Source organism: Acipenser ruthenus, chromosome 25, assembly GCF_902713425.1.
Source record: "Acipenser ruthenus chromosome 25, fAciRut3.2 maternal haplotype, whole genome shotgun sequence".
In the NCBI taxonomy this organism is placed as follows: Eukaryota; Metazoa; Chordata; class Actinopteri; order Acipenseriformes; family Acipenseridae; genus Acipenser; species Acipenser ruthenus.
Window position 1 is genome coordinate 19,156,116 of NC_081213.1, and position 27,615 is coordinate 19,183,730.

General features: G+C 39.1%; 1 protein-coding gene across 19 annotated transcripts in view; it reads left to right on the forward strand.

Moving 5' to 3' along the window:
• LOC117414003 (dedicator of cytokinesis protein 3-like) overlaps positions 1-27,615 on the forward strand; it is a 207,410-nt gene that overhangs the window by 62,665 nt on the left and 117,130 nt on the right. For all 19 annotated transcript variants that reach the window (XM_058999506.1, XM_058999507.1, XM_058999513.1 and 16 more), the window contains exons 4-5: positions 2,987-3,042; positions 15,579-15,675. In XM_058999506.1, coding sequence (XP_058855489.1) covers positions 2,987-3,042; positions 15,579-15,675 — 153 coding nt within the window. The remainder of the gene's footprint in view (positions 1-2,986; positions 3,043-15,578; positions 15,676-27,615) is intronic.

Here is a 27,615-nt window from a genome sequence, read left to right on the forward strand (position 1 = left end):
ATCAATTTTGTTTTTTGCCTGTTTTACCTTATTGAAATTCTTCGATTTTTGACCAATGTTTGCTGATGGGATTGTAAGATGGTGAGAGATTGCTCTATAGTCGGTAAAATTATACTGAACGATGGAGAAGCAGGTAAAGTAGATAGAAAGAAAAAAATGTAACTGATTTGGAGAGTGAAATATTGAATAGAAATGTAATTGCACTACGGCAATAGACATGGGTGCTTACTACTTTGCTATGGCAACCTGGATGATGGTGTATCTATAAAAAGCTTTATACATTTCTTTAGAGGCTAAATGTACCTTGTGATGTGAATAAGAAAGAGAAAGAGTTGACCTCCTACTGGCTCAAGTATAATGTATTTGAGCATTGCGCAATGGCTGTTGATTTACCAATTCTACAACATGAGCAAAAATAAGCTTCCTAGGTTTTTACAGGGCATCCCTGAGATATTCTAGAATACAGGTCTGGCATAAAGTCAGTTACAATATATTCACTCATGCTGTGATTTATCTAGCTCGGCAGAGTGCTGAATTCTGGTACTGGCACAGAACATGCCATGCGACAAAAAGAAAAAGCCCAGATGAAGCCCATAGCACATGGTTAATTGACTGACGATTGAAATCACTGAGTGATACAATGCTGAATGAATAGGCTGAGGCTTTAAAAACTGCTCACAGTTCAATATCTGACAAGCTGCAACAGTGCCCCTTACAGGGGGCTGTCTGCGTTGGCTAGGTGTGGATATACCCAAAGCCAACTGGCTTTCTGCAGTTACAGTCAGGGTGGGTCAGGCAGCCGGTCTGGTTACTCAAGGCCAATAGGACTTACTATTCACAAGAAATGGGCCTTGAGCTGAAGAAATGGGTAGGAGTTTAGTTGGCAATTACTCCAAGACTGTATGGGACAATGCACCAAGCTTTTAAATAAAATTCACTTTGACGTGTGATCAAACATGACTTTTTCTCTTTTTTTAACATGTAGGCAGAAGAAGCAAACATAATACTTCTAGTTCAGATTGCTCACTGAAATTGAGTGGCAGTGGCATCAAAAAAATATTGCTGTGCAAAACCATCCTAATATTACGATTTTTGCTCTTGTCGTTAACCAATTCTAACGTTAGCACCGAGCAGTTTACTCCAGGCCAATAGGTCTTACTGACAATGCCTTGTTCTCTAATTGTCCGCAGCCGGAACTCGAATCTTCAGTGTTCCATCTCAGACACCCAGGCCATTCGCATTATTTATTGTCTTCCTATATGCGTACAGGAATGAATACTAGTTGTCTGGCTCAAAAAAATAACAGACTCTTTTACTAAAGAATTCACAAGAAATGAGCCTTAAAAAACAGTGTGGAAATGGTTACAGTGGCTAAAAGCTTAAAGCATGTAAAATGCTTTTCATTACACAATGGTAGTCTACTCTCTCCAATCCAAGATTCACCTACGTTGGGATGCTTCGTTACTGCTTACTGCCTCCTGTACTGCTTTACAAAATACTTCCTCATTAATAGAGATGGGCCTCATTTAGCTAAACAGGTCACATTTTCACAATCACGTTTTTTGGTGCAAGCTGATTTAAGCCAACATAATGTATCAGTTAACACTCTTCCTTGGCTTTGGTGCTTTACCACTGTCATGTAATAAGTTTGAATATGGACAGTGCTTTCATCGGAAAGCATCTTAACACTTAGTGATGCACTTAAATGGGCACATGTTAACCAATTAGAATATTAAATATAAAATACAAATCACGTATACAATAGCCTTCCTTGGTAGCTGTTCCTTGTATTCCATAGCTTAACCTGCAGCGCACTCTGTTTCAGTACTTGCCTCCAGTTTGTTTAGATTACCCAAGAGTATCCCACCCCACATGAAACCCTTTCCCAGCCACATCTCTGTATTTATACTCTTCATTACAATCGGTGTTGGAATTCTAGGTTTTGGTAAATCCAAACATAGCGCTATCACCTGCTGCACTAGCTCTGCTCTCTCTCTCTCTCTCTCTGCACTCTCTTTTGACAGAGCAGTCTATAGAGACGACTGCTGTTTGATTTGATGAGTTTGTCCTACGCCTCATTGTACGCAGACCCACACTATTCCCTTAGCAAACGGTCACAAAAACAAATTACTTTTCCAGTCATTGCTAGCCTTTGCTGGATCCGAACACAGTTTATACTGTATGTGGGAAAAAAGGTGATTGTCCTAATGGTAGGGTTGGTGAGTAAACCACCTAGTCCCCATTTCTACTACTGCCTGCTATAATTCAACCTGAACTATTACACTTACAGTAGAAATCAGTCCAGTGAAGCAAATCACTCCTGGCAGTCATTACTTGGCTACAAAGATTTTTTTTATCCACCTAGTTAATAGTTATGGCTTTGGCTTAGGATGCTTAACTGTAATGGGCTCAGTTTTCCAGCAGATAATACTCTCTGCATTAAGGAACTTTTGCAGGCTTTCTCAAGAAGAGAGGGCAAGGATTAATGGCCACGGTGACTGAGCTGCTCCCTCACCTCCTAAGAGAGTAGTCTCTAGAGGGTATCCTTGAGACATGCTTGCAGGGCAATGCGGGGAAGCTCACGCAGCCAAACACCTTGCTATTTATGCTCCGTGGATGAATAAAAAAGACTTCCTGTGCTACAAGTTCAACATCTTTCATGATCCCCAAAGTTCATCGTTCCAATTAACATTGGGGGAAAAAAGTGTATGTTTGGGACTGTTTAAAAGGTCAATGGACATGTTAAAGATAAGAATTAGGAAGCCAGTGTACCCTAAGCAACATTTGGAATTTGGGAGGATGCTGAATGTCTGAACAGTGAACCCTACAACGATAACGTAACATCCTAATCTTCTGCTCCATGTGCTTTACTGACAAGCTGGTTGTGACAGTGCTTGTGTAAGAGATGTTTATTTCTGCTGGGAAGGAGATGGTAATGCTGTAATTTACAACGTGATAAATGGAATGTTCTCTTTTGTTTTTATAGGGGATCTTTCCAACCAACTATGTTCACTTGAAGAAAGGGATTGTCAGTAACAGTGGGTAAGTATCTACTCTCTTTTTATTATAAAGGGGTACTAAATGTATTCTGTCTTCAGTTGTTATCCTACCCTCATTGTATTCCCATGTCTGCATCTCTTCATAACTGATTAAGCTTTTAAATCTTCTGTAAGAAATGTTCAGAAACTCTGTGTTGGCAAATTTGTGAACCTGAAAAATGTTAACCATAAGAGAGATGTTGGTTCTAGTTTTTATCCCCATTTTACTTAAATACTGGCAATGAAAGCTATTAGAGGGGAAAACACAGCAATAGCAAAGAACCATTATGTTAGATTTAGTAGCCAATTATTGTTTGCCCGAACACCGTAGGCTGTTGGGTTCTTTGGTTTGCATTTCTCTAGTGTGTTCGTATTATGGAGCTGTTTTACTGACTTGTCTAATAACATCGATCTGAGTCCAGCAACAACTTACCCCATGACTCCAATACATCACTTACCATCAATTTATAGAGACTATTATTCTGCTTCCATCAGGCTAATACACAGACTATTGTGACTGAGTTGGAACTTGCTTAGTAAAAAGACTAGTAGATCGTTAAGGAAGTCAGTCCTCTGGCAATGTTTCGTTTGGCTGCTGTGGATAATCAAGGTTCTATTGAAATATATGGTTTGACTGTAAAGTGAGACATGCAACTTTTTGGGATTCTGCAGTGTTTTGAATTATCAGGTGGCAGCAGTTTGTGAAATAAAATAAATCCCTTAAAAATATGTGACTATCGTACTGATGGTAATAAAATCAGTGGTCTTATTTTTATTTATATTGTTGTAAACAGATCCAAAAAGGCGACATGTCTCTAAGTAGCTATATACTTGTGATTTTAAATAGAGAGACAAAGATGTGGACATATTTTGTAAAATGTTACAGATAGAGAAGGTGTCTTTTAAAATAGCCTCTGATGCTGGTTTTAATTTCAAACTCAGACATTCCTAATTGTTTGTATTGAATATGGAGACTATATTTGATGGAACCTTTTAACTGGCCACAAAGTTTTTTATGCCAGTTCAGTAATTATAAAAACAGAGTAAAAACCTCTTAATAAAATCACTGTTTAATTGAATGAAGTGCACTTTGTAATCAACAATCCTATCGCTGAATAAATAGCTTTTCTTTATCAAAATTAAGGTATTCAAACATGATCACATTAAGTTTTTTTTTCACTATATATACACATTAATTAATTAATTAACACAGTGATTCCAAATAGTCAGAATTTGTTCATAAAGTGGAAACAATTAATTTCCAAGTACACTGGTAAAGATATAGATTGATAGATAGATAGATAGATAGATAGATAGATAGATAGATAGATAGATCTTTTATTTAACATCATATAAGCAAAGACACTACAGCATGATATCGCAAACGGAAGCCATAATAGTATTTCATGTTGAGTTTTCCGTTAAGTAGAAGGAAAACTACAAAGCGGTATATAAGTCAATATGCTTATGTAACATTATTCACGGGGTTTCATTTGACTTTATGAAGCAAAATTTGGTAATTCTATTCGGTGATGCAAAACTTTTGTCCATAGCGGTACTTTTAATTCTGTATCTTTTGCTAATTATAACTGCTCTTTTTTTCAATGAATGACACATTACCACTCGGAAGCACTTCAGAAGGCAGAACTTTATTGGGGTTGGAACTTGAAAGAGATCCAAGAGCCTCCAGCAGGGTGTTACCTCACTTTACAGTCCTGGCTAACGTTGTGTAATTCTCCACAGTGTGTAAAAAAACAGCAACTATTACAAATTCGAGGTCTACAGCCATCCTCCATATCTCGCCCGTAGCAGTGTAAAGTAACTGGATTATGTGATTCTTTATATCAGACTGAATCAGACCAGAAATCATGATAGTGAGTGTTGGGAAAATAATGAATTCCATAAATATGAATCCATATCAAAATATAACTAACAACTGCAAATACATTCATAGAAAAACATATACATATTTTCCATGTGTGGACCCAACACAACCAATCAATCAATCAGACAGTCATTTATTTAGTCTTTTACTCTGTTGACAATAGATTCTCATTTTTAATTTATAATGATGATTTGACCATGAAGGACACAACACTTCTTCAGACATCACTATCAAATATGAATGAATACAAACACAGTATGCTGTACATGAAGGGCATGGCAATAAAATGCTGGATCAATTAGTTCTGATTTAACAGTTACAAATACCAACCAGAAATGCATCTACTTTACACATATAGAAGTTAATTTTAACCTCTTTTATAGAACATTACAAACTTCTACTAAAAGCTTTTTAGACGTTCGTAACATTCTGTTTTATAAATGAATTTTATCTTAATTTAATATATTGAGGAAGAAAAAGTTAGTAGGTACTGATGCACCTTGGTGTTTATACCATTAACATGATTGATAAATGTTAAGTATTTGCTCATTTTAGCCAGAGGTGCTTGCTGTTTTTACATCTTTTAAGATGGCCTTGAAAGCAGCCTCCAAAAACTGCATCTGACTGTTAACTGTCAACTTTTTGCCCCCCTTTTGAAATTTAAAATACTCTAAATCTGCTCAGTGGGGAGTAGGTTGCTCTATTTTTAAAAACACAATGTAAAAGGATTTTATTATTATTATTTTTTAATCCTTAGGCATTATGTTCAATAACCAATACAGCAGATTTCAAATCTATTCTACCTCTAATGCTTAAAGTATTTATACCCATCTAATATTACCATTTATTTCCCCTTCCCTTGTTATAGAAGAGTTCAGATATAACTGTCAAGACAATTTTCTGTTTCCATCCAAACCTAAGCAATGGAGCTTACCAAAGTTAGTGAACCCTGAAAGCTTCAGCCGGGGGACTTTTCTGCCTTTATTTGTGGGGCTTCTGACCAGAAGGGGTCGCCAAGGTGAAATTAGTTTAACTATGCCCAGCCGATTTTCCTCCCTCGCCCAAGAAAACTCAAAGGCCAAAGCAGAGCTTTCTATGGGATCGGCAACTCCGTACAACAGGCATTTGAACCAGTGAGCTGCTCAGTAGTGAACATTAGAATCTTATTTGAAACTACCAAAGGAGAATCAATCATACTAACAAAAACCTACTATTTCATGGTGGGAACACCTGTAATGTGGTGTTTATCTATCTATGGCAGGGGTAATCATCCCTGTGAGGGGGAACTTCTATGTCAAACCACTGGTACTTTAACTGCAGATACGCCATTTGCCTTACATGGTGCCCCCAGGGAAGCTTTGTTTTTGTTCACAAGTCCTCCATTTCTTGTTGCATTGCTGTCAAAGCAGTAGTAACTGTCCCTGTTCTTCTAAGAACAAGTATGTTACCAAGTTTAATTAAAATTGCGAAGTTTCAAAGGAAGTGAAATTACAATTATTTACTGTTTCAAATTATTTACTGTTCCTTGGTGGCATTCCCAGCTCTGAAAAGGTTGCCATTAGCATTTTTTGGTGGCTGTTTATGGTCTCTCTTGTGTATTGTGAACCTCCAAAGTCTCCAAGTTTTATTTTTCTGTTTGTTAAAATAATTGGTTAGGACTGACACTTCAACCTCCTTTCCTCCCTGCCTGTCTAGTTTCTGCAATCATTTCCTCGTCCCTTGCACAGTGTTTTTTTGACGCACACCCCAGTATTATTTGGTATTATGTATACCTGCCGTTCTTTGAGGGGCAGTAGCACTGTTGCATGGGTTTCCTCTGATTCTATGTGACAGAAGCACAATGCACTTAGTAGTACCATTCTTACAGTGCTGCAGAATTCAATTTAGCTACTCGAAGGTAACAGAGCTGCATGTCCAGTAATTCCAACAAATGACTTACGACCATGAAGTGAGCTCTTAATAGCCGCTGCATCAATTACAAAAGAGTTATATAAAAATAATGAGAAATTGTAGTTATCGGCATATGAGTCACACACTGTAGAGAATCGTGTTTTAAAGATTAGATTGTATCAAAAAGTGCATGCCACTGGGTCTGTATCTTCAAAGGGTACCATTATAGAAAAATTCGAATACGTTTTCTTTCCCCAGAGCATTCTTTCAATTCCTATCAGTTCCAGCACTCCGAGAGTTTCTAATATTATTGTTAAAGCTGCAGTAGCTGATCTTGTATATGTAGCTATATCAACAAGTTAGAAAAAGCCAGGTATGCCAGTGGGGGCAGTATACATGCCAAAAGGTTAACAAATGTTAATTTTTTTAATTGTTTACCGCAAAAGTGTTTGGTTATTGTTCTCTGTTGTTGTTACCTTGTAATACCTGTTATGTAAATGGTATTAACTAAACTACTGTTTTTATCTAAAATGTTGTGGCAAAATAGGGTATTATTTCACATATTAAAACCATAGCATTACAACATAGGCTGAAATACCACAATCACAAGAATGCTATGAACCCAAATATCACAGCCATTGGAGCCCAGTTGCTGAAAATTGCAATTAGATTGGCCAATGTGCTTGGAATGAGCTCAAATTAATTGTTGATTGGCAGTGATGCAGTGAAACCTGTAAAACATGCATGTTGTAATTAAGTAAAATGCTAAATGACCCATTTAAAAATATGTAGATTTTTTTTTTCTACTTTGTACATATTGTTTACACCACATGTGAATGTTCTTAACCTGGGTTCAAATCCCCTTCTGTGCCTCTTTTGGTATCATTCTCTGTTGCAGACACAGTCAGTATGTTATATACTGTACTCACTCATTATACAGTCTATACTTAGATAGATCCGTCACCCGCTGGTGCAGATTAAGTGCTGGTTGAATGAGAGGGACAGATATCCGAGTGCATGTACTATGCACTGCTGGGGTCTGTTCACTGCCATTATGATGTCTATTTGCATGTAACTGTAGTTGGGAGCTGTAATTAAGAGACTGCTCATGTGTGGTATTACAGGGAAAATGGGATCTTCAATTATAACTGGTTACACGCAATAAAGGTTTGTGTTATAATTAGGCTTGCTCTGTTCAATTTTTTTATATTATTTGCCAGGTTTTTTTTCAATCTTTATTTTTCGATTCAATCAGAGAACGGGTGAAATCGACCTTTATGCTTTAAAAAAAAAAAAAAATTAGGCAGACTTTTTATGCCATTGAGAAACATCTATTTAGCGAAGCCCCTTTATCATAGTCAGCATGAAGCAAAACCATGGTTACCAACATTTTAATTGAAACAATGTTTGGTCATAGCAGAGCTATACCTTTGTAAAGATAAAGATCCTATACAAATTAAAAAATTGTCTCAAATAAACCGTAGAAAACGCAGCATATAAAAATGTATTACACATACTTTTATAGCATACATTTACAAGTAAAAATAATATGCACAGAACAAAACATTAGATAGTTGAACAGAACTAACTTGCACTTATTCTTCAGCACAGCTGGAGTCACTGGAAGGTAAGGCAGACGGGCCCACTTCGTCCTGCCGCGGAGACGTCTGTCAGGGGATTGTGCACAATACTCTTAAGTGTTTTCCTCTTGCGCCCCATTTTCAAATCAAACTAGTAACTGACACTGTATACCTAGCAAAATCCTTCCTACACCTTAACCCGCTAATTTCAAAAATAGCTTTGAAGGACAGACGCTTGAGCTGGCAAATGAAAGTGCATAGTCGGTACAGGTCTTGATGATTGACAGTCATTTAAACGAAAGGGCACATTCTGCCCCTGCTTCAGTCAACGAGATCTGTCAGAACTGGGTGAAAAGACAGTGACAGTGAAACTATACTAACAGGTCACTGAGATGATTGACAGCGACCCCTAGCCATTCAGAGTGGAACGGAGATGGGACAGACAGTAAGTATAAACACTGCACAGACTAGAGATGATTTCTAAATTTGTTGTTTTTGGTACGATATTTATCCTATATAAATTTATTTCAGTCGAACTCTCATTTTTTAGGAATTTGACGTTTAACAAGCTTTACCAATTTAATATTGAAAAGTAGCAAGCCTAGTTATAATGAGTTTGTGTTGTCACTAGGAGTTTGTAGATGGTACATTGATGTATCATGATACATGATATATTGTTTTATTATAGAGGTCTGTATTGTGATACAGGACCATAACATACTGTATCATGACCAGTGTATTGTGATTTTGACAACATTTCTGAATGTGGTGTTTAAAATCGTGTTATTCGGGCCAGGTGAGGCTAGGTTGTTATTTTTATATCTGCTGTACCCTCTCTGCAACTGTTAATAAAGAAAGCCAAATACCTGTTGAGCATTAACTTAAAGCTAGCATGAGGTGAGGTGCTGCATTGTTTTAATGTGCCTTTCACTTTGGAGGCCTGGGTTTGAATCCAGCATGGGCCTCAAGTAGAATTTATTTGGTGGCTCCCAGTGGGCAGTATACATCATAATACCACCTATCACCAATTCAGCTTGATTTGCACCAAGCACTTTTGCTTTCAGTCACAAAAGGATAGACCAGGTTTTGGCACAGGGACTCCCTGACCACTATAGAGAAAGTTCCCATTGTCACTGATTGTACTATCTTTGCTCTGTGGAAAAACAGAGAGGACCTGTCATGGTCCCAAAATGTAATTAGAAACACATTTTTTGGGACTAAATGTTTTTGGGCAAATTTACTAGCCCCTTTTCCACTGGCACATCCGAGCCGTGAGGGCCTCCTCTTAATACTGCATGTGACTCGTCACGCTCATTGCGTGTGAAGTCAGTTGCATGGCTCAGGCCCTGCAGTGGAAAAACAACCAGGCTCCTCCTAAGCCACACGGCCCTGGTGCAGCTCAGTTATACAGTGGAAAAGAGAAATTTGTTATATAGGTTGGTGTTCTCAACTGGCCCCCCAGGGGATATCACAGTTCAGGTCCAGATTGACTTGTGTGTGCAAAGCTGTGAAGGAGAAACTCCTTTTGATGCTTGCTGGCACTATGTCTGTCAGTGTAGCCAGTGCCATTGTCCCTCACCTTTGATGAGAACAAAATTCACAACTAGCTCAAAATAGACCATCGTTACTAATGTATAACACATAATAATCATTCACTGGCATTTAAGAGTTATCTAGTGCTTTATACAGTGCAATAAATTGAAGCCCATCTGATGGGACATCCAGCCTGTTCCTGCTGAGGGAAGATCAGAGATCCTGGCCCAGAGTCTGGGATGTTAATTACATGGTGTCTGAGTGTTTATGATAACATGAATGCTTCTCGTATTGTCTGCACAGTGGGGGAGTTTCATTCCCTCAGAATTGCAGGGTTTATTCTTCATAGTTGTTTAACATGGGGTCATACTGGGAATGTGATGGTCCAGATTGATCAGAAATCCAGAATAGTCACTGAAGATTCAGTTATTTGAGAAGCTGGGACATTCAGGCGTAATCCTATCATAAAGATTCAGGGTTAAATGTGTTCCCTTTGTGTACTGCACCTCTCGTTCATATTTCATTACTGGAATCTTAAGGCTCCTCACAGACTGTCGTTTGACAGTGACACCTTCTGGCTTAGGAAGCTGTGGAGCTGAACAATCTGATTTATATTGGGTTGTACTGTCTAATCTAAATTCCAAACAACTGCAATGCTTCCCCCTTCTATAACCCACAACCTCCACAATCCACCTCCTCTTTTATATGGGGGTAAAAAATAAATAAAAAATAAAGCCTATTGACTGAATTAGTATGCACTTGAACATTAATGTTGTATCAAAACACTCTTGAAAACAAAAACAGGCCAATAATAATGGATTCTGGAACATTGCAGTAGAAAGGAACCCAGCAGTCTAAATCTAGTAAAGTGCAGTAGATTATATGATGCCTTCCAGGTATGAATACATTAACTCGCTTTGTTTTTTGTAAGCCATGAGAAAATTCACGTAGAGTTGTGAACACACTTTTTCACTTAAACCAAAAAACTGTATGTTGGCCCCAAGTAAAATCCCTTTTCTTGCCATGAATCATGCATTTTTAATGTGTCATTTGCCAAAGGGGTGCAAGTAAAGGGACAAAATACTGTAAAGCCAGTTAACATTCACTTGCCTGCATTGCAGTTCAGAAACTGTGGTGCAGGGTGGACTAGACTTTGGTCTCTTGTGGCATAGTGTGAGCTCAAGCAAACGTCTCACACAATTGGCATAGGTTGTTGTTACATTTAAGTACAGTGATTTTTGTAGTTTTGCTTTACCTTCCTTTCACTATGTTTTTTTTATACACTGTGCTATGCTTTTACTATAGTAAACTTTTATAAGGGTTACTTCGGACACTCATTTAATAACACTTGCCTGCATGACGCCCTGTTTGGCTGTATCCATGTATTGTTTCTTCACAGGTTTCACGTGTTTCAGCGTGGCTGTAGTTGACACAGGCAGTGCTCAAACCCCAACATGGGGATTCAAGCTTTCTGTTCATACAGTCCATGTTCATTTATCAGGTCTGCATTGCAGTGCTGCTGCTAAATAGCCTGTGGTAAACCTTCATTCTTTTCATCTTGTATTTTATTTGGTGCCCTTCTCAATACACACACATTAAAGCCATAAGGTATATTATTGATCACTGTCCTACTATACTACAACATGAAGAACAGCAAGAAGAAGTAGTTATTGGTAGGAGTGCAATTATGCAGCACCTATGAAACATATAATAACATAGATTCTAGAAATGTATACTGAGGTGATGGTTTCAGAATTGCTATGCAGGGTTGCCTCGCTGGTAATTCTGTGGGGTCTTTAAATACAATGCTGGTTGTTATACATTGTGAACAGATGGTACTGGAAATTTCAAGAGAATAATTGCAAAATGAAACACATTGTTGTATTGTCCAATGCAGCTTGCAAATGTAATATCATTCAATGCAAATACCTCCTGGCAAAACATTGAATGCCCCAGTGGCACATAACTATAGTACATTTGGTTTAAATTGTTTCCTCTTGTGGGTAACTCCTGCATTATCCTGCAGCCACGCATCATGGTCTGTATTCGTCAATCGTGTGTGTGCAATTATTCCCTTCTAAACTGTGCGTAATCACATTCAAACAGAACGTTTTATGAACGCAGACGTTTGCGTGAGAATGTAGGCTCACACACACTCTGAAGCACCGTACGATCATTTCCTTGTGTTAGAATGATGCCATTATTTATTAATTAATTAATTAGCAGATGCCCTTATCCAGGGCGACTTATAATTGTTACAAAATATCACAGTTTTAATGCATTGCTTTTATACGGCTACGTATACAGCAAGCTTTCACTCAGCACCCATCTGTATGGCTATGGCCATGCAGTAGCCTTGAACTGTGGTCCAGACACTTTTTGAGCTACTCCCTGGGCATGCCCCCCTGCCAATCATGACCTCCCGATCAACTCGGCACCGGGCGAGCCTACCTGCTCAATTGGTTGCTTAGCAACGCATCTCCTGTTGCGTGTCCCAGCTGCTTCCATAAAGGCACACATGCACTCAAGAATCAGCGACAGGGCTCTCGCTGTCACAGAGTGCCTTACGCAAGATTGATAAATCTGGATTTGATTATGCGTGCGACAATTCTAAACTTTGTGTACGAAACAATTCGAGTAATTTATTCATGCACACATGATAAATATAGGCCCAGGAGCTCAGGCTTGCTCAAGGGAGGAAGTTTACTCAAACAAACAGTAGGTGCTGTTGAAAATCACAGGGAATTGAAGTTCTCCCGCAAAGACTGGGGCACTGAAATAAGAGATTAGTTCCGAGAAATTACCAGAACTGAAATTGGAGCAGATGCTGTTTGGTAAAAACTATGAATTTGTACAAGATAAAGTTTCTTTGATTACAACAGGGTATTATGCACCTCGGTTAGAGGAGGGAATTCTGATGGTACAGAATACTGGTGTACTGTTCATAACCCTTTAATAATAATACACTGCAGTTCTATTGAGGGATGCTGGCAACATGATAAACCACAAGGCTAAAGCATGATTGGTTTACCAGAACACAACATGGGATTATAATCTGTACAAATGTGGGTGTGTTTTATTTGGCAATGCAGAAAAATAATAATATAACATCTGGATACATTTTAGATTTTCGCTTACATACAATATTACCAGTGGTCTCTGAAGTTCTTTAGTCTTTTCCAATAATGTGGCCAAAGCAGACAGATCTGGAGTAACACTACTTGCATTCATCCCAATACCATAATGATCAGGGCATTGCATACTACTACTACTACTACTACTGCTACTACAGACTCTTGGCTAAAATAAAGTGTATCGCCTCTTGGCAAAGATCAGTGGAATTTGGCTTGTCCATAGCCGCTAATCGGAGAAGGCGAGGTAAAAGAATAAGAACAGTTTTTTTGATGGATAAAAAAAAAAATAATAATAAAAAAATACTACTGCAATGCATCTTGTTGGTTGACAATTTGATTGTGTCAGAGCTGCTTTTCTGAGAGAGCCACTATGATGTAACTCCTCTGGGATTACAGGCTAAGCATAACTCTGTGCTCCCCCATGGTCATTCAATTAAACCTTTCAGCTCTCTATGAGGTATTAAAACTCCTGATTGCAGTATTACAGTTCGAGACACTGTTCAAGGAATGATCCTGATTATATGTTCAGGGTTTTAAATCTGGTCCTTAATCCTTCATTATAATATCCCTATACACCTTGAGGAGAATCGAAAATCTAAAATTAAATTGGTACATAATAGAACAAGGAACAGAAAATATGACAGACCGCTTTGAGATAATTAGTCCTTAATCTCTGGTAATTCCCATAGTTGGAAACCGAGATATTGTGTACATTCGTTCACCCGTATACCACACTTACATTTTGACACCTGCAGTACAGCATATAGAGAACGATGTTCACATGTGCATTAATGAGATTCTTTAGCACAGTTATTGAGAGATTCAGATTATAAATCTAGTGAAACGCTTATCCAATTATGTTGTAATTTACCAGGACTTTCTACAGGAACGTCTGGAAATGTCCACACTGCCTGTGTTTGCAGCTCTTGCATTGTAACCCACAAAGTAGTTGACATTACATTTCCTTTGATACAATAAGAGAGCAGGGTAGCCTCCAGAGTGCATTCATATTAATGCATTAGCATTCTAATTCTAGCCAGTGTGCCTGATATGTCAATCAATGGCACACTGATTTAAATCTATTTTAGCATTGTCCAATCCAGTGGACTTGCTCATCCAATTGTAATGAAACTTTATATGCGTATTCATAAGCAGAAGGTCCCCAGCCCCGGATTTCATTAAACTTTACATGGCCTCTATGACCTATGTTCACAATTTGTAGAATATCTTCATATAACATGTAGTTAATTGTAAATTGTATTGTTATCTGTTATATATGGTATATGGTATGGTATATACAGCTATGGCCAAAGGTTTTGCATCACCCTATAGAATTAACTAATTTTGATTCATAACGTCAAATGAAACCTGCTGAATAATGTTACGATAACATATTGTTACATATCACTTCAGAGTTTTCCATATATTTAACTTTATGTGACATGAATTACTATTATGACTTCCGGTAGACTTTTGCAATATCATTTTGTAGTCTCTTTGATTACATAATGTTAAATAAAATATCTAAATTATGTTATATTTAATTTTTGTTTCAATCCTAAAATTCTAGGTGATGCAAAATGTTTATCCATAGCTGTAGGTCTTATAACCATAACATGAATTGAAGTTCTGTGGCTGGTTTCACTAACCTGGGACTACATTATCTAAAGTTACATTGGGAAGTCCCAGATTAGTGCAAACCAGGGTCTTGTAGAATTGGTGTCCGAGGGATCTCAGTGGTTTCTCGCCAACTCTCTGACCTCTCCCTGTGGTGTACAATGAAAGAACGCCTGCTTTGGATGAAGCGAACACGGAATGAAACTAGGACACCATCTCTAAGATTTAAAAAAACATAAGACCTGATACAATCTATGTATTTAATGTAGGGAATTAAAGGACACCAGGGAAGCTGAATTTAAATATTGAAGAATAGAAAGTAAAGATAAAACTAGGATGGAGAACAATAATGAGACAGGAGGCAGAGTGATTACAGATGAGAAAACGATAAAATAGAAAGATTGTCCTTGGTAAATGAAGGGAAACCAATCTTGACAGAACGTGCACAGTAATGCTTAGGCAACATTTGAATTATTCGTCAGTCAAGTACTATTTATAAATGATTATTATTATTTATAAATTCCTTGGGCATATTAATTAGTCAGTGACATTTATTTTGTGCATGTTAAGCTACAGAACGTTTTAAAAAATATATATGTTTTTTAAATACCTTGTTGCATCCAAAATTGACAAAAGCAGAGTTGACCATTATGATGTTTATTGAAGTTGGGTCAAACAGATCAAAACCCGCTCTCGTCTTTACACCATTTGTGCACATTATAAACAGAAAATGACATTAATGCATCGGAGACCTGTTCCTAACAATCAAGCAATTCAATTGTAACAAATGCAATTGGAACTATTCCAAATACTAAAAGGATGATAATCCAATTGTACATTTTTTGTAAGTGCCCAAGTGTTGCTGAAGTGATAAGCTTGTTGTTCCTTTGTGTCATTCCAGGCAGTATGAGACAGTGGTCCTGCTGGAAGACTCGATTGTGACTGAGGTGACATCCACTCTGCAGGAATGGGCCTTTTTGTGGAAGCAGCTGTATGTGGTGAGTACAGACCCAAGGATGCATACGGCCATCCAGATATTAGTTATGAGTAAGCTGTACATCTCTTGATTCATTTCTTCATAGCCAAGCTCTGTACAGGAATCAGTGCTACTGGAACTACCAGTATCTTCAAAATTAATTTTCATGTGTTATGGCTAGAGAGGCCACATTTCTTGTAAAAATAATTGTGGCTGTGGTAGCTTTCATGTAGGGCACTCAGAGGGTCTGGAACATGTGTCCAGTGGGAGCCTCTCTTCTCTCTAGGTGGACAGTACATTTGTTATGTCAAGTTTGCTGCCATTTTAACCAGCCTACAATTTTGAAGCATTTGAGACGGAGTGCTTTGAGGCAAGAGTCATAGAAAGTTTGATACATTTTAAATGTTTGGGGAATAAAGGTGATTATAGTGTCACCCTGTGATGAAACCCAACACTTTTTTATTTACTAACTTGGTTCCCCACATGGTTTAGCGAGGACCACTGGTTTAGGTTGCAAAGCTAAATCCTTGTTTTAACCCACAAACCACCCCCAGCTGACTGAAACCCTAGATCTGCTTACACTGAAAATCCTAAAACACTTGGCGTTTAGAGAGGCACAACTTGTCTGCATGACCTTTTAAGACATTGCCCATGTATACAGCATCACAGAAGCCTAATTTCTCCGCACTGACACTTGACCTGTGGAACAGAGAAAAGAATCTGCTTTTGTGTGTTATAAGTTGACCTTTGTTCTGTAACATTTGACTCCTAGTTGCTACAAGGTTTGCTGTCATGGTTATGCGTGTCATGTCTTCAGCAGCTGCTGCCCTGCAGTGATGTACTGCAGTCTGTTCATTCAGAGACACATAATGCTTTCTATTTATAATAAAAAAAAAAACTGCAACTTGTTCAAACCGTATGCATAATATCATTTTAATATGACATGTTGCTAAGGAAAGGCAGTGATGTTAATAAGGTGCAGCGGGTTAATTAAGCATCATAGTACTGTGGACACCTATAGGTGCATAGACAGGCTGTAGTCTTTGCCTAAAAGTTAAATATCTTTAATTTAACATGATAACATACATTTATTTTAAACTACATTTTAAACATAAGTGTTAGAAAACAACTAAGCAATTTTAAATAAATAACCTTTTTTTAAAAATAAAACAAATAAATCTGATAAATATTACAGATAATTTACAGGGACTATTTCCACAGCTCATGTAAAAAAAAAGCTATAAACATATTTGCTGAAGACATTTTTTTTTTTTTAATTGTTTGTCTCTCTTGCCAACTCCTAACAAATGGTACATTTTGTTTTTTTTGGAATGTGTTCTGTGTTGCTGTGCACATTCTCGGAAAAGCTAAATGTCTAAAGTGCCACACTATTTATCTTGTACAGTTTATGATGTTAGTAGTCTGTTTATACTGTACATACACACTGAAATACACAAAGGTTAATATAATATCTCTGGTTACAACCCTCCACCCCTATTCAGAAATGTGTTCTAAATTCAAGTTCAGTATCTGAAGATTATGTTTTGGCCAGTTGTCCACACATTTCCATGTGCGGAGGCCTTGAAAATGATTATGCGGTGCATTGCTGGAATTCTATTTTATTATAAACAACCCCCAAGTACTCTTTCTTTGTGTGTATCACTCAGAGACACATGCTGAAAACAGGATACATGCAAACAAGAACTAGTACATATGTTCAATTTTTCTGTTTGTTGCATTCCTTTTTAGCACATCAGTACATGTTTATTTAATTAATTAACATATAGTGGTCTAGATTACATGAGTATAAAGTGCATTGAGTTGTGTTGGTTCTATAAAGTTGTCAAGGTAAGGAACAGCAGGCAGCAGTTAGTCTGTAGCCATGATAAGCTGTTTTAATCTATTTTAATGGTATCAATTACTGTGTAAAGTCATCTCAAAACCTTATGGTATACTGTGGGGTTTGGACTTCCCATTTCTGTCTCCTGTGCTGTGCTATTCCCCTGCAAGATCTTACTTGATATAATTGCTGTTGATTTCATACTTGTATTCGCATGATGTTTAGGATCATTAATCGCCCTGTTGTAATATATCTGTTTCATTCACTGGATCGTTTAGCACCTCAGACAACAAAGATAAGTAAAGCATTCCTTTCTAAAAACTGCACATGTTCTGAATCAATTTAGCCTTAATATTAAACAGTGTTATACTGTCGCTGCACTGTGGCAGTAGGAAGTAATGTGGCTATTATCACAGCAGAAATCAGAATGTGTATAAATATTGCACTTTCCTCGATGAGTGTGAATTTTGTTATGTTTCTTTTTCACATGGATGGAAATCTGGATGATAATTTATTTCAAACCATATAGCATATTCATGCTATATGTTCTGAAAACATATAGCATGAATATGTGTTAGAAATCTACTTAAAGAAACTTTTTACTGCCTGTGGTTCCTGGGTTTAATTTCCATATCAGTGAATGGCTTCTCATCATGTCAGTCATTAGCCCTTTGTGGTTTGATTAGCTAAGAGGGAATTGATTTATTCATCATAAAATGTATTAATTATATGAAAGAGCAAATGTACAACTATGGCCAAACCGTACAGCTGTGTCCATCACCTAGAATTTTAGGACTGAGACTATATGAACATAATTTAGATATTTTATTTAACGTCATGAAATAAAAAATTAAAAAAAAACTACAAAATGATATTGCAAAAGTATACCGGAAGCCATAATAGTAGTACAGTATTTCATGTTAGATTTTGAAATGTATGGGGGCTCCCGAGTGGTGCATCCGGTAAAGGCACTCCACTTGGAGTGCAGGATGTGCCCTATAGCCTAGACGTCGCCAATTCGAGTCTAGGCTATTCCATTGCTGACCTTGGATGGGAGTTCCCAGGGGGCGGCGCACAATTGTCCGAGCACTGCCCGGGGGTGGTGTTTAGGTTGGCCTGGGTGTCCTCGGCTCACCACGCACCGGCGACGCACCGTAGCTCTGAGGTTGCTGCACGGTGAGTCTGCAGTGTGAAAAGAAGTGGTCGACTGACGGCACACGCTTCGGAGGACAGCATGTGTTCATGTTCACCGCTCCCGAGTCAGCGCAGGGGAGGTAGTGGTGAGCTGAGCTTAAATAATAATTGGATGTTCTAAACTGGGAGAAAATAATAAAAAAAAATTGCGACTACTAAATAAAAAAATAAAAAAATGTAAATGTCACATTATTCAATTGTAACTTTTTCATATATGGAAAGTTTGGAAGTATATGGAAAAAGTGGTATGTAATTCAGTATGTTAACGCAACATTATTCACAGCTGTAAATGGTGTAGTTCTACAGTAAGTACTAATTTTCACAGGCAGTGTCTATTTACACCTACCAAACTACCAATTAAAGTATCTCATGCTTCAGTACTTGCCTGGGCTGATTTCATAACTGAAGCAGCATTGGATTCACATTATTTGATTTTTATTGCACCACTAAATTGTGCTGCACAGTACTACAAATCAAATACAAACCACACCATAGCTTTCCTAAATGAAAATGATCACAAGGACAAATTAGCTCATTTCTTGCAAAAATGTTATACCGTATATTAATCTAAAAAGACAAAAAAAGCTAGACCCCGCTGGGAATTTATAGCTTTTCATTTAAAATGTGATACTTAGTTTAGCCATTTTTAGAATTGTTTAATGATGTTTAAAGGGGCTGAGAGCAATCTATATTGAAGATGTTTGACATTTTCTCCCATGTCCAAAAGACAAGCATGATTCAGTGAACTACATTTCTAAAAAACACCTGCACCCAGTATTTTTCTCAAAGATAGAAATAGCAACCATTGTTTGTTCATAAAAACAGTGAGAAAAATTACAAGTTAACCTGCCGCTTTACTCTCTGATGCCTTTGCGCACCAGTAGCTTTCTGGTACATCTGGCCTCATCTGTTCTATTTGTTTTGTTTTGAAGGTCTAAAGCCTCAAAGTGCATGTCTCCTTGCTAGCATCTACATTTTTTTTTATTGTTTGTTTTGCTTGCCCTGCAAGTTAGTTTGGTTTACTGACACGTGTCACACGCTCTGAGGAACACCAATAAATCAAGCATACGGGATAAAAAGTAGTTGATCTGGCATTGGTTGTGAAAACAGGGAATTAAACATTGATCCAGATTAGAGTGGCCTGAGCAACAGACTGTAAATAACCTGTCATCTTACCGTACATTCCCTGGTTTTTATTCCCCATTCTCAACCACAAGGATGAAGCCCTGCAGAGTGAGCGTTTAGAGGAGTTAGGCGAGCAGCTGATAAAAGCCACAGGCTCCTGCACCTGGTGCTTGGCATGGGAGTATTTTGAATGGCTAGATAGCTTCCTATGCATGGTCATTTGTTGTGAGGTTCTATTCCCATTCTAAATACAGTAAGCTACTGTTTCATAGTACTTACACCACTAATGTGGTGTTTATACCCTAATAATGTTTTTAATGTCTGCAGGTGGGTTATACATTATTTACTATTTTGTGTCAAAGCAGCACCTTTTTAAAGTGTCATTTTGGGGGCAGCAAATAATAATAATGGCTAAAAGTACTGAATATGGGTATACAGTGAAGTACACTAAAGCACATGTCACTCCTGAGAATACTCACTATTATAAAAGTTTACACAGTATATCTACAGTTTTTCCATGCTTTGCCGGTGGTTATACGATGCACTTACTATAGCTTACCATGGTTTGCCATGGTTTTTTTTTAATACGCCTTACTATATTTCTATGAACTTTTCAATGCTTTATTACACTTTGCTATGCATTTACTACTGTATGGGCAGCGTCATGTGTTTTCTTTTGAAGATATTTATATAGCAGGAAATTAGCCCTCTGCTATTTTAAACAATAACTAAACAAAATATATAAACTAGAAGACTGTTCCCATATCAGAGTGCTTATTTTGTAATCATTAGTTTCAACCCTGGAGATGTGACCCCGACGTTGAAGGCAGCCCATACTGTACAAGCATGGCTAAAGAACCGACGCTACCTACTGAATCAGTGCATTTTACCCAATAGTGAGCATGTGTGAATTAGAACTTGGTTAGTTTAGAATAGCCTTGTTAGTAAAATGTGTCTTTAAATTAAGAAGCGTTGTTTACCAAAAATGTTACCACTACATTACATCTATAAATGCAGCAGTTTTGTTGAATCGTCTTCCAGTTATAGAATATGTATTACAATGTTTGTTCTTTTTTAACTACGGGTATGGACAAAAGTTTTGCATCACCCTATAGAAGTAACTAATTTTGCTTCATAAAGTCGAATGAAACCTGTTGAATAATATTACATTTTGAAATCGAACATGAAATACTGTACTACTAAATTTTTGCGATATCATAGTTTCTTTGCTTACATGATGTTAAATAAAAAATCTAAATTATGTTCATATATATAAATATATGGTTTCAGTGTGTACCGCATTGGGGAAAAAAATTAAAACCAATGTGTAAAGGTAAACATAACCATACCTGCTGAGGAAAGTTACAAACGATGTTTAGTTTCCCATTCTGCTTTTGTTATCCTACTTGAAATCCATAAATCTTCCATTACAAAGACAATCACTGTCACGGTGGGTTCAGTTTGACCATTGAAACAAAACAAACTAGGTGTTTGTTACGTGATTTTCAGCCCACAAGATAAACTTCAGTTCAAAGAATAATTTAGATTTGGAACCTCTACACTCGTAAGATAAATATACCATTGCCATCACAGCTTTCATAATAATGATCTTTTATGTGACACATCCTACATTTACAGTAATTGTGGCAAGGATACTTTATATCATCTACAAGTAGGGCATTGGGCTGTGCCTGTGCAACACTGATATACTTTCTCTCTTCATTTACCCAAAACTAGCCTTGAGAAGTCTTTTCAGAAGCAATATTATCTGGAATAATTAGACAGTCTAATGCAGGGCTTCTAATGATCAAAGCAAAACAGTACTAATAAATCATACAGAACACACATACTATGATATTGAACAGATTAGAAATGACTGGTATAGCGTATCCATTTTAACGATAGAATAACATCTAGTCAGATCTATTTTTAAGAGCTGACTGTACATCTGAGTTTAATTGATCTTCCATTCCGTTAGGGAAAGAAGTTTGTCGGTTTTGTTTGAGGGACAGTGTCCTAACTAATAAACACTGAAGACAGTTTCTTTAGTTTTGCTAATAGACGTTAGCTCAAATCTGTTTGGAAATGAATGCTTGTGCCTGGACTGCGTTGAAAGCTGGTTTGAAATACTGCTTGTTTGAGGATATTATATAGCAGGAAGTTTGCCCTCTGCTATGTTAAATAATTACAAGGGGAGGGGGGAGGGGGAGGGGGAGGGGGGGTTGTGTGCTAATGATGGCTTTGTTTTACTGTATCATAGCAGTGGGACAGAGTAAATTGGATCTTTCCACTGCTTTTGTCTTTGATTGTTCCTCAGCCACGGCAGTCACTGCATCTTTTAAATAGCAGTATTGCTATGGAGCCTTTGTTAGTATTTTCTTACTTCCCATTTGCAGGAGTTAAAGGTTATTGGCTTACATTAGAAACCCTCACTCAGGAAGCTCTCCTGTTGGAGATGTGAAAAGAAACTGTCAGGCTGACACATCAGAGTGTGAGAGAAACTCTGTTTTTTCTATTCCGGTTACAGAATGCATTCAATTAAGGGGGTTTAAAATAAATCAACATTGTTGCCTGGGAAGCATTGAGGAGAATGAAAGTGATAAGTTGTCACATACACTTACTTCCATGTGAGCACCTTGAAGACAACTGTTGTTTGGGGGCCTGGAGACAGTGCACTGAAGCTGAATCCACATCGGCCAGCCTGCAGTGAGGCAATCACCTGTCTGTGTGGAGTGCAGGGGTCTGTCTCATTTCAACCAGGGCTCAATCGAGTGTGCAGGTCTCCAGTAAGCGCACCTGTTAGCCAGTCTCTGGAAACCTGGATGTATTTACAGGGCTAATTTTGTGCTTTAAAATAAATGTGTTATATTTACAAGACTTTCTGAAGCATCAAACGCAGTAATTATTTTACATTTGTTTGTATTTGTTTAGAATAAATCATGTGGCATGTTCTTCCAGAACCCACTCACACCTCAGATTGACCTGGTCTTGGTTTATAAACACACAAGACATCTGGCTTCAGACCTCAGGTTCATCAATTAGGGTGGTGACCATTTTTTTTTTAAATAGTGGGATGTTCCCAAACTTTTGCACACAGCTGTGTATTTCTGAAGGTTGTTGGGATTATCTCATGAGCTGCTTTTGAAGCATGAGCACTATAGGCGTTTTCCGATGAATGGTGAATTTTAGTAAAAAAAAATTACAATTATTTGTAGCCTGTGTGGTTATAACACGGTTATCTGTATGTGTGTGCACTGGTTTATGGTAGTACAGAAAGAAAAAAAAAATCTCTTTAATAATTAAGAGAAGTAAAGTTTTTTTTTAAAAAAAGAACATAGGAATAAAAAATATGTAAGGTTTTTTTGTATAAAAAAGGTATTCATAAACAACATTCTGATAATGCTGTACAACACAGCATTATCAGAGTGTTGTTACTTTTAAAATAATCTTCTCCACATATCTTTTCAGTTTAACACATCTGGTAAAGTAACAGTAAGACAAAGTGACACATGCTCTAAAAACATCAGTGGTGTTAGATTAAAGTCATATATGTTTCAGCATATCCAATTCCATGCCGGCACAGTGTTGGGGCTAGAAGCATTTTTGTTCATGTTGTTGTTGTCATTCAATGCATATTTTACAGTGAAAGTAAATGAAAATCCTAACCCATTTTATCACCTTTGCCTAAAAGAACACTATTCACCAGTCATGAGTACTGTGCTGCACCAAGGAGGTGGTCATAACCCACTCCATAGGGATTAAAATTCACTTGAACCCTGAGATTGCGTTACAGCCATGCAAACACATTTAGGTATTCCACCTAGTGGTTTCACAGAAGACTACAGCACTCAATTGCTTCAGTAATCATGCTCCAGTAATCATGCCAGTGTATTTTTGGTTCAGGTTTTATTTCAGTCTCATGGAATTAAGTTTTGTTAGGACCTGTGGTGTTTTTGACAGCAGTTTTACAACTGGACAAGTCCCAAGACTATAGTTAACCTGATAGTACACACTGAACTAGTTTCTGCAAGTGACTGTCAAAACCTACAATAAGATTCCAGTCTTGGCACTTTGAACACTGTCTGTAACCATTTGAGATTTGAGCTCATTGGGGTGATCTTATTTTGCTGCCATATTTGGTGACTTTTCGGTAGCCAGAGGATAGAGACCAATACTATCATTCTCTAGTTTGATTATATTATGGGTATTGTCCCTTCAAATTCTTTTATTTATTTTTTCTACCACAACCATTATAAAAGTTTGCATCATTAAATGTGAAGTTTTCCCTGGTTTTCCCATGGTTATGCTCTGTACTTATCATAGTTTACCATGTTTTTTAATATGCTTTACCATACCTCTCTGGGCTTACCTATGTTTTACCACACTTTGCTGTGCTTTTACTATGGTACAATTTATGTAATTGCACATTTTCCACATCACCATTTACAAACCTTTACCTAATACAGCTGCCACACACGCAAGCAGGCGTCTGGGTGTGTGTACTTAGGGTTTTCCACTCCAATTGTATTAGTACCTTTTTCTATATGTTATATAGAATCTATATCGAGATTTTTGCACATGGCACATGGCTGATATTTTTTATTGCCCAACGTAATTGAATAATTAATTTCGGGGGGGGGGGGGGGGGGGGTTCAAACCCTTAAAACCGCCCCCTAGCTACTGTTGTAAACGCTACACAAAAACACAAAAATACACTTCAGCATGTTACCCACCCTGCTCCGACACAGACCTTTGAAAAATTACTGAAATCCGAACTGAATTTATTCCTCTCGTCTGTTCTGCTCAAACAGTGTGTCTGCACTGTCAGTGACAGAAAAAAAATAACTGTGCCAACTCAACTCCGCCCCCTGGTGAATCTTTTCAATGGCAATGTACACAATATAAAAAATAAAGATGTACTTTCTTTTGCACGTTGTAATTACATTTACTCAGCTTAACTTACTGTGTAGTTCAAAGTTATAAATGGCACTACTTTATTGGCGTTATGCTTTTTTTTCTTCTTCAAATCCACTGTTTTCGTGCCACACAACACCCCAAGGCGTCTGTATATTCGACGTATACGAATACCCTGTCGGGACTTATTGCATACATAACGTTCACATTACAGCTTACCCTAGTGGATGCTTTATTTTTATACACATCAATGCTAATATCTGGTTTACAGTGTGTGGCACAGAAATTGTAGTGAATAGTATTGAATAAATATTTGCATGTGCAAGACCTTTCATATTCAATGCAGAAGTCTACAATTGGTATTGACTCTTTCTATACAGCATAAAGTTGAGGCTATCAGAAAACTGAAGGCGCTTAACAGGAACTCCCAGAGGACGTTGGGAAAATCGCAAGTGTGAAGCACTTTGTCTCCGAGGCAGATCTCAATGCAGTTGCAAGACCAGATATATGAAAATCTTGTTAACTTCAACACAATTGGTTCTGTATGTAAAAGGGACTATACTGGTAATGCATTGTGACAGTGTTGCCGGCTCAGTAATTTATATATAAATACACCCTTAAAGCAGTGTGGCGGAGTGTCCCGCCCCTATTTATTATTATTTGTATTTTTGTTTGCGGCGCGGGTAAAAGCGCCGTGTCTTTTATTATTATTTAAAAACCCCGTGAGGATGCATGGCTGATCAGCTACTGATTATTTAAATAGCTGACAGTCATGCATCCTTACCAAACGCGTGCAGACTCTGGCCGGGGGATAATAAGATAATTACCAACTAGTTAAATCCCTCGGCCAGAGTATATAAACCAGCAGCTCTCTGCACTCGGGGTTGGGGTGTTGGAGTAGAGAGTACAGGGAGCGGAGAGAAGGAATAACATTTAAAAAACAATTGCTAATACGTGCTGGATTATCCAGCACGGCACTTACTTGTTTGTTTATTTATTCGTTTGGCCCTCGTGCCCTTTTGTTTGTATTTTGTTTAAATCTTTTGTTTGTTTATTATTAAATACGCTGAGTGCTTTTGCACTCGGTTTCACCCGCCCATCCACTGTTTTGGAGTCAGTTACTTCCTGGTCCGTGACGTCATCCACCACACACTGCGAGCCAGACTGCCACATATGGTGTCCTGCGTGGGACAAAACAAACGCCTCCAATAGCCGGACCAGGAAAGAAAAGCTCGTTTTTTTTGTTCGTTTTTTTTTTCAAAGTGATTTTGTGTGTTTTTTGGGGAAAAAAAAAAAAAAAAAAAAAAAAAAAATATATGGGAAGAAGCGGACGGAGGAAGCAGCAGCTACAGCAGCGTGGGGCCGGTCGCAGGTCCCACTGTAGCTCAACCATGCTGGACGTCTGCCCCACCTGCTTGAAAGGTGAGGAGTGGTGCTTCGCTGTTGGGGAGGTGGGTCACATAGCACCCGACCAACCCCCTCCATGGCAGGAGAAAGAGGAGCCAGAGCGTCCAGTGAGGGAGGACCTGCATCCTCCAAAGAGGACGAATGCACTCTCCTCTGAGGGAGTCTGGGACTGGCTGGTGGAGCCGGGGAGGGATTATGAGGAAGCCCTCCCTGCAGTGATCAACCTCCTGTGGGCAAGAGATGGGGAGCGCTGGGAGGCCTGGGAACAGCAACACCACCCAGCATCCCTCCCAGACATCGCAGCCATGGTGCTCAACTACCTGGCTGCGGATATGGGAGAGACCCTGCTGCTGCCATCTCCAGCACCAAAGGGAGAGGAGCCATCGCTACCGTCTCCAGCATCAGAGGGAGAGGAGCCATCGCTACCGTCTCCAGCATCAGAGGGAGAGGAGCCATCGCTACCGTCTCCAGCATCAGAGGGAGAGGAGCCATCGCTACCGTCTCCACCAGCAGAGGGAGAGGAGCCATCGCTACAGCCTTAGGACCCAAGCTGCAGTCCCAAGAGCCAGAAGGGGAGGAGTTACAGGCTCAACCCCCTGAATTTTTTTGGGGGGGAGAAGGGCAGGATGCTGGTGTTCCCCAGCAGCCTCTATTTATGCTGCTGAAGGGAGCACGGCACACACCAGCCCAGCTGCCACAGCCTCCCTCTGAGTGGCCAGCATCCGCCCCATCGCCTCTGCCTCCACCACCACCAGGAGCAGAGCAGCAGGAGCTGCCTCTGTCTCCACCACCACCAGGAGCAGAGCAGCAGGAGCTGCTTCTGTCTCCACCATCACCAGGAGCAGAGCAGCAAGAGCTGCCTCTGCCTCCGCCACCGCCACCAGCAGAGGGTGAATGCCTGCTGGTTCCACATCCACCGTCGTGGGAGGACTGCTTGCCCCTCCCACCTCCACCAGCAGAGGGTGAATGCCTGCTGGTTCCGCCTCCACCGTCGTGGGAGGACTGCTTGCCCCTCCCACCTCCACCAGCAGAGGGTGAATGCCTGCTGGTTCTGCCTCAACCGTCGTGGGAGGACTGCTTGCCCCTCCCACCTCCACCAGCACAGGGTGAATACCTGCTGGTTACGTCTCAGCCGCTGTGGGAGGACTGCTTTCCCCTCCCACCATCGCCATTGCCTGGGGATGGCTGTTCTGCATCGCCTGGGGCTGCCTTTTGTTCTCTACAGGACACAGGGTACGAGGGAGAAGTGGAGCTCCCGCTGCCGCCTCCATGGCCAGGGGCTCCCCTCCCGAGTTCGCCTTCCGAGGGTCCGCTGCGGCTGCCGTCGCCTTCCGAGGGTCCGCTGCTGCTGCCGTCGCCTTCCGAGGGTCCGCTGCTGCTGCCGTCGCCTTCCGAGGGTCCACTGCTGCTGCCGTCGCCTTCCGAGGGTCCGCTGCTGCTGCCGTCGCCTGGGGTCGCCAGGGATCCTGCTTCGCCTGGGGT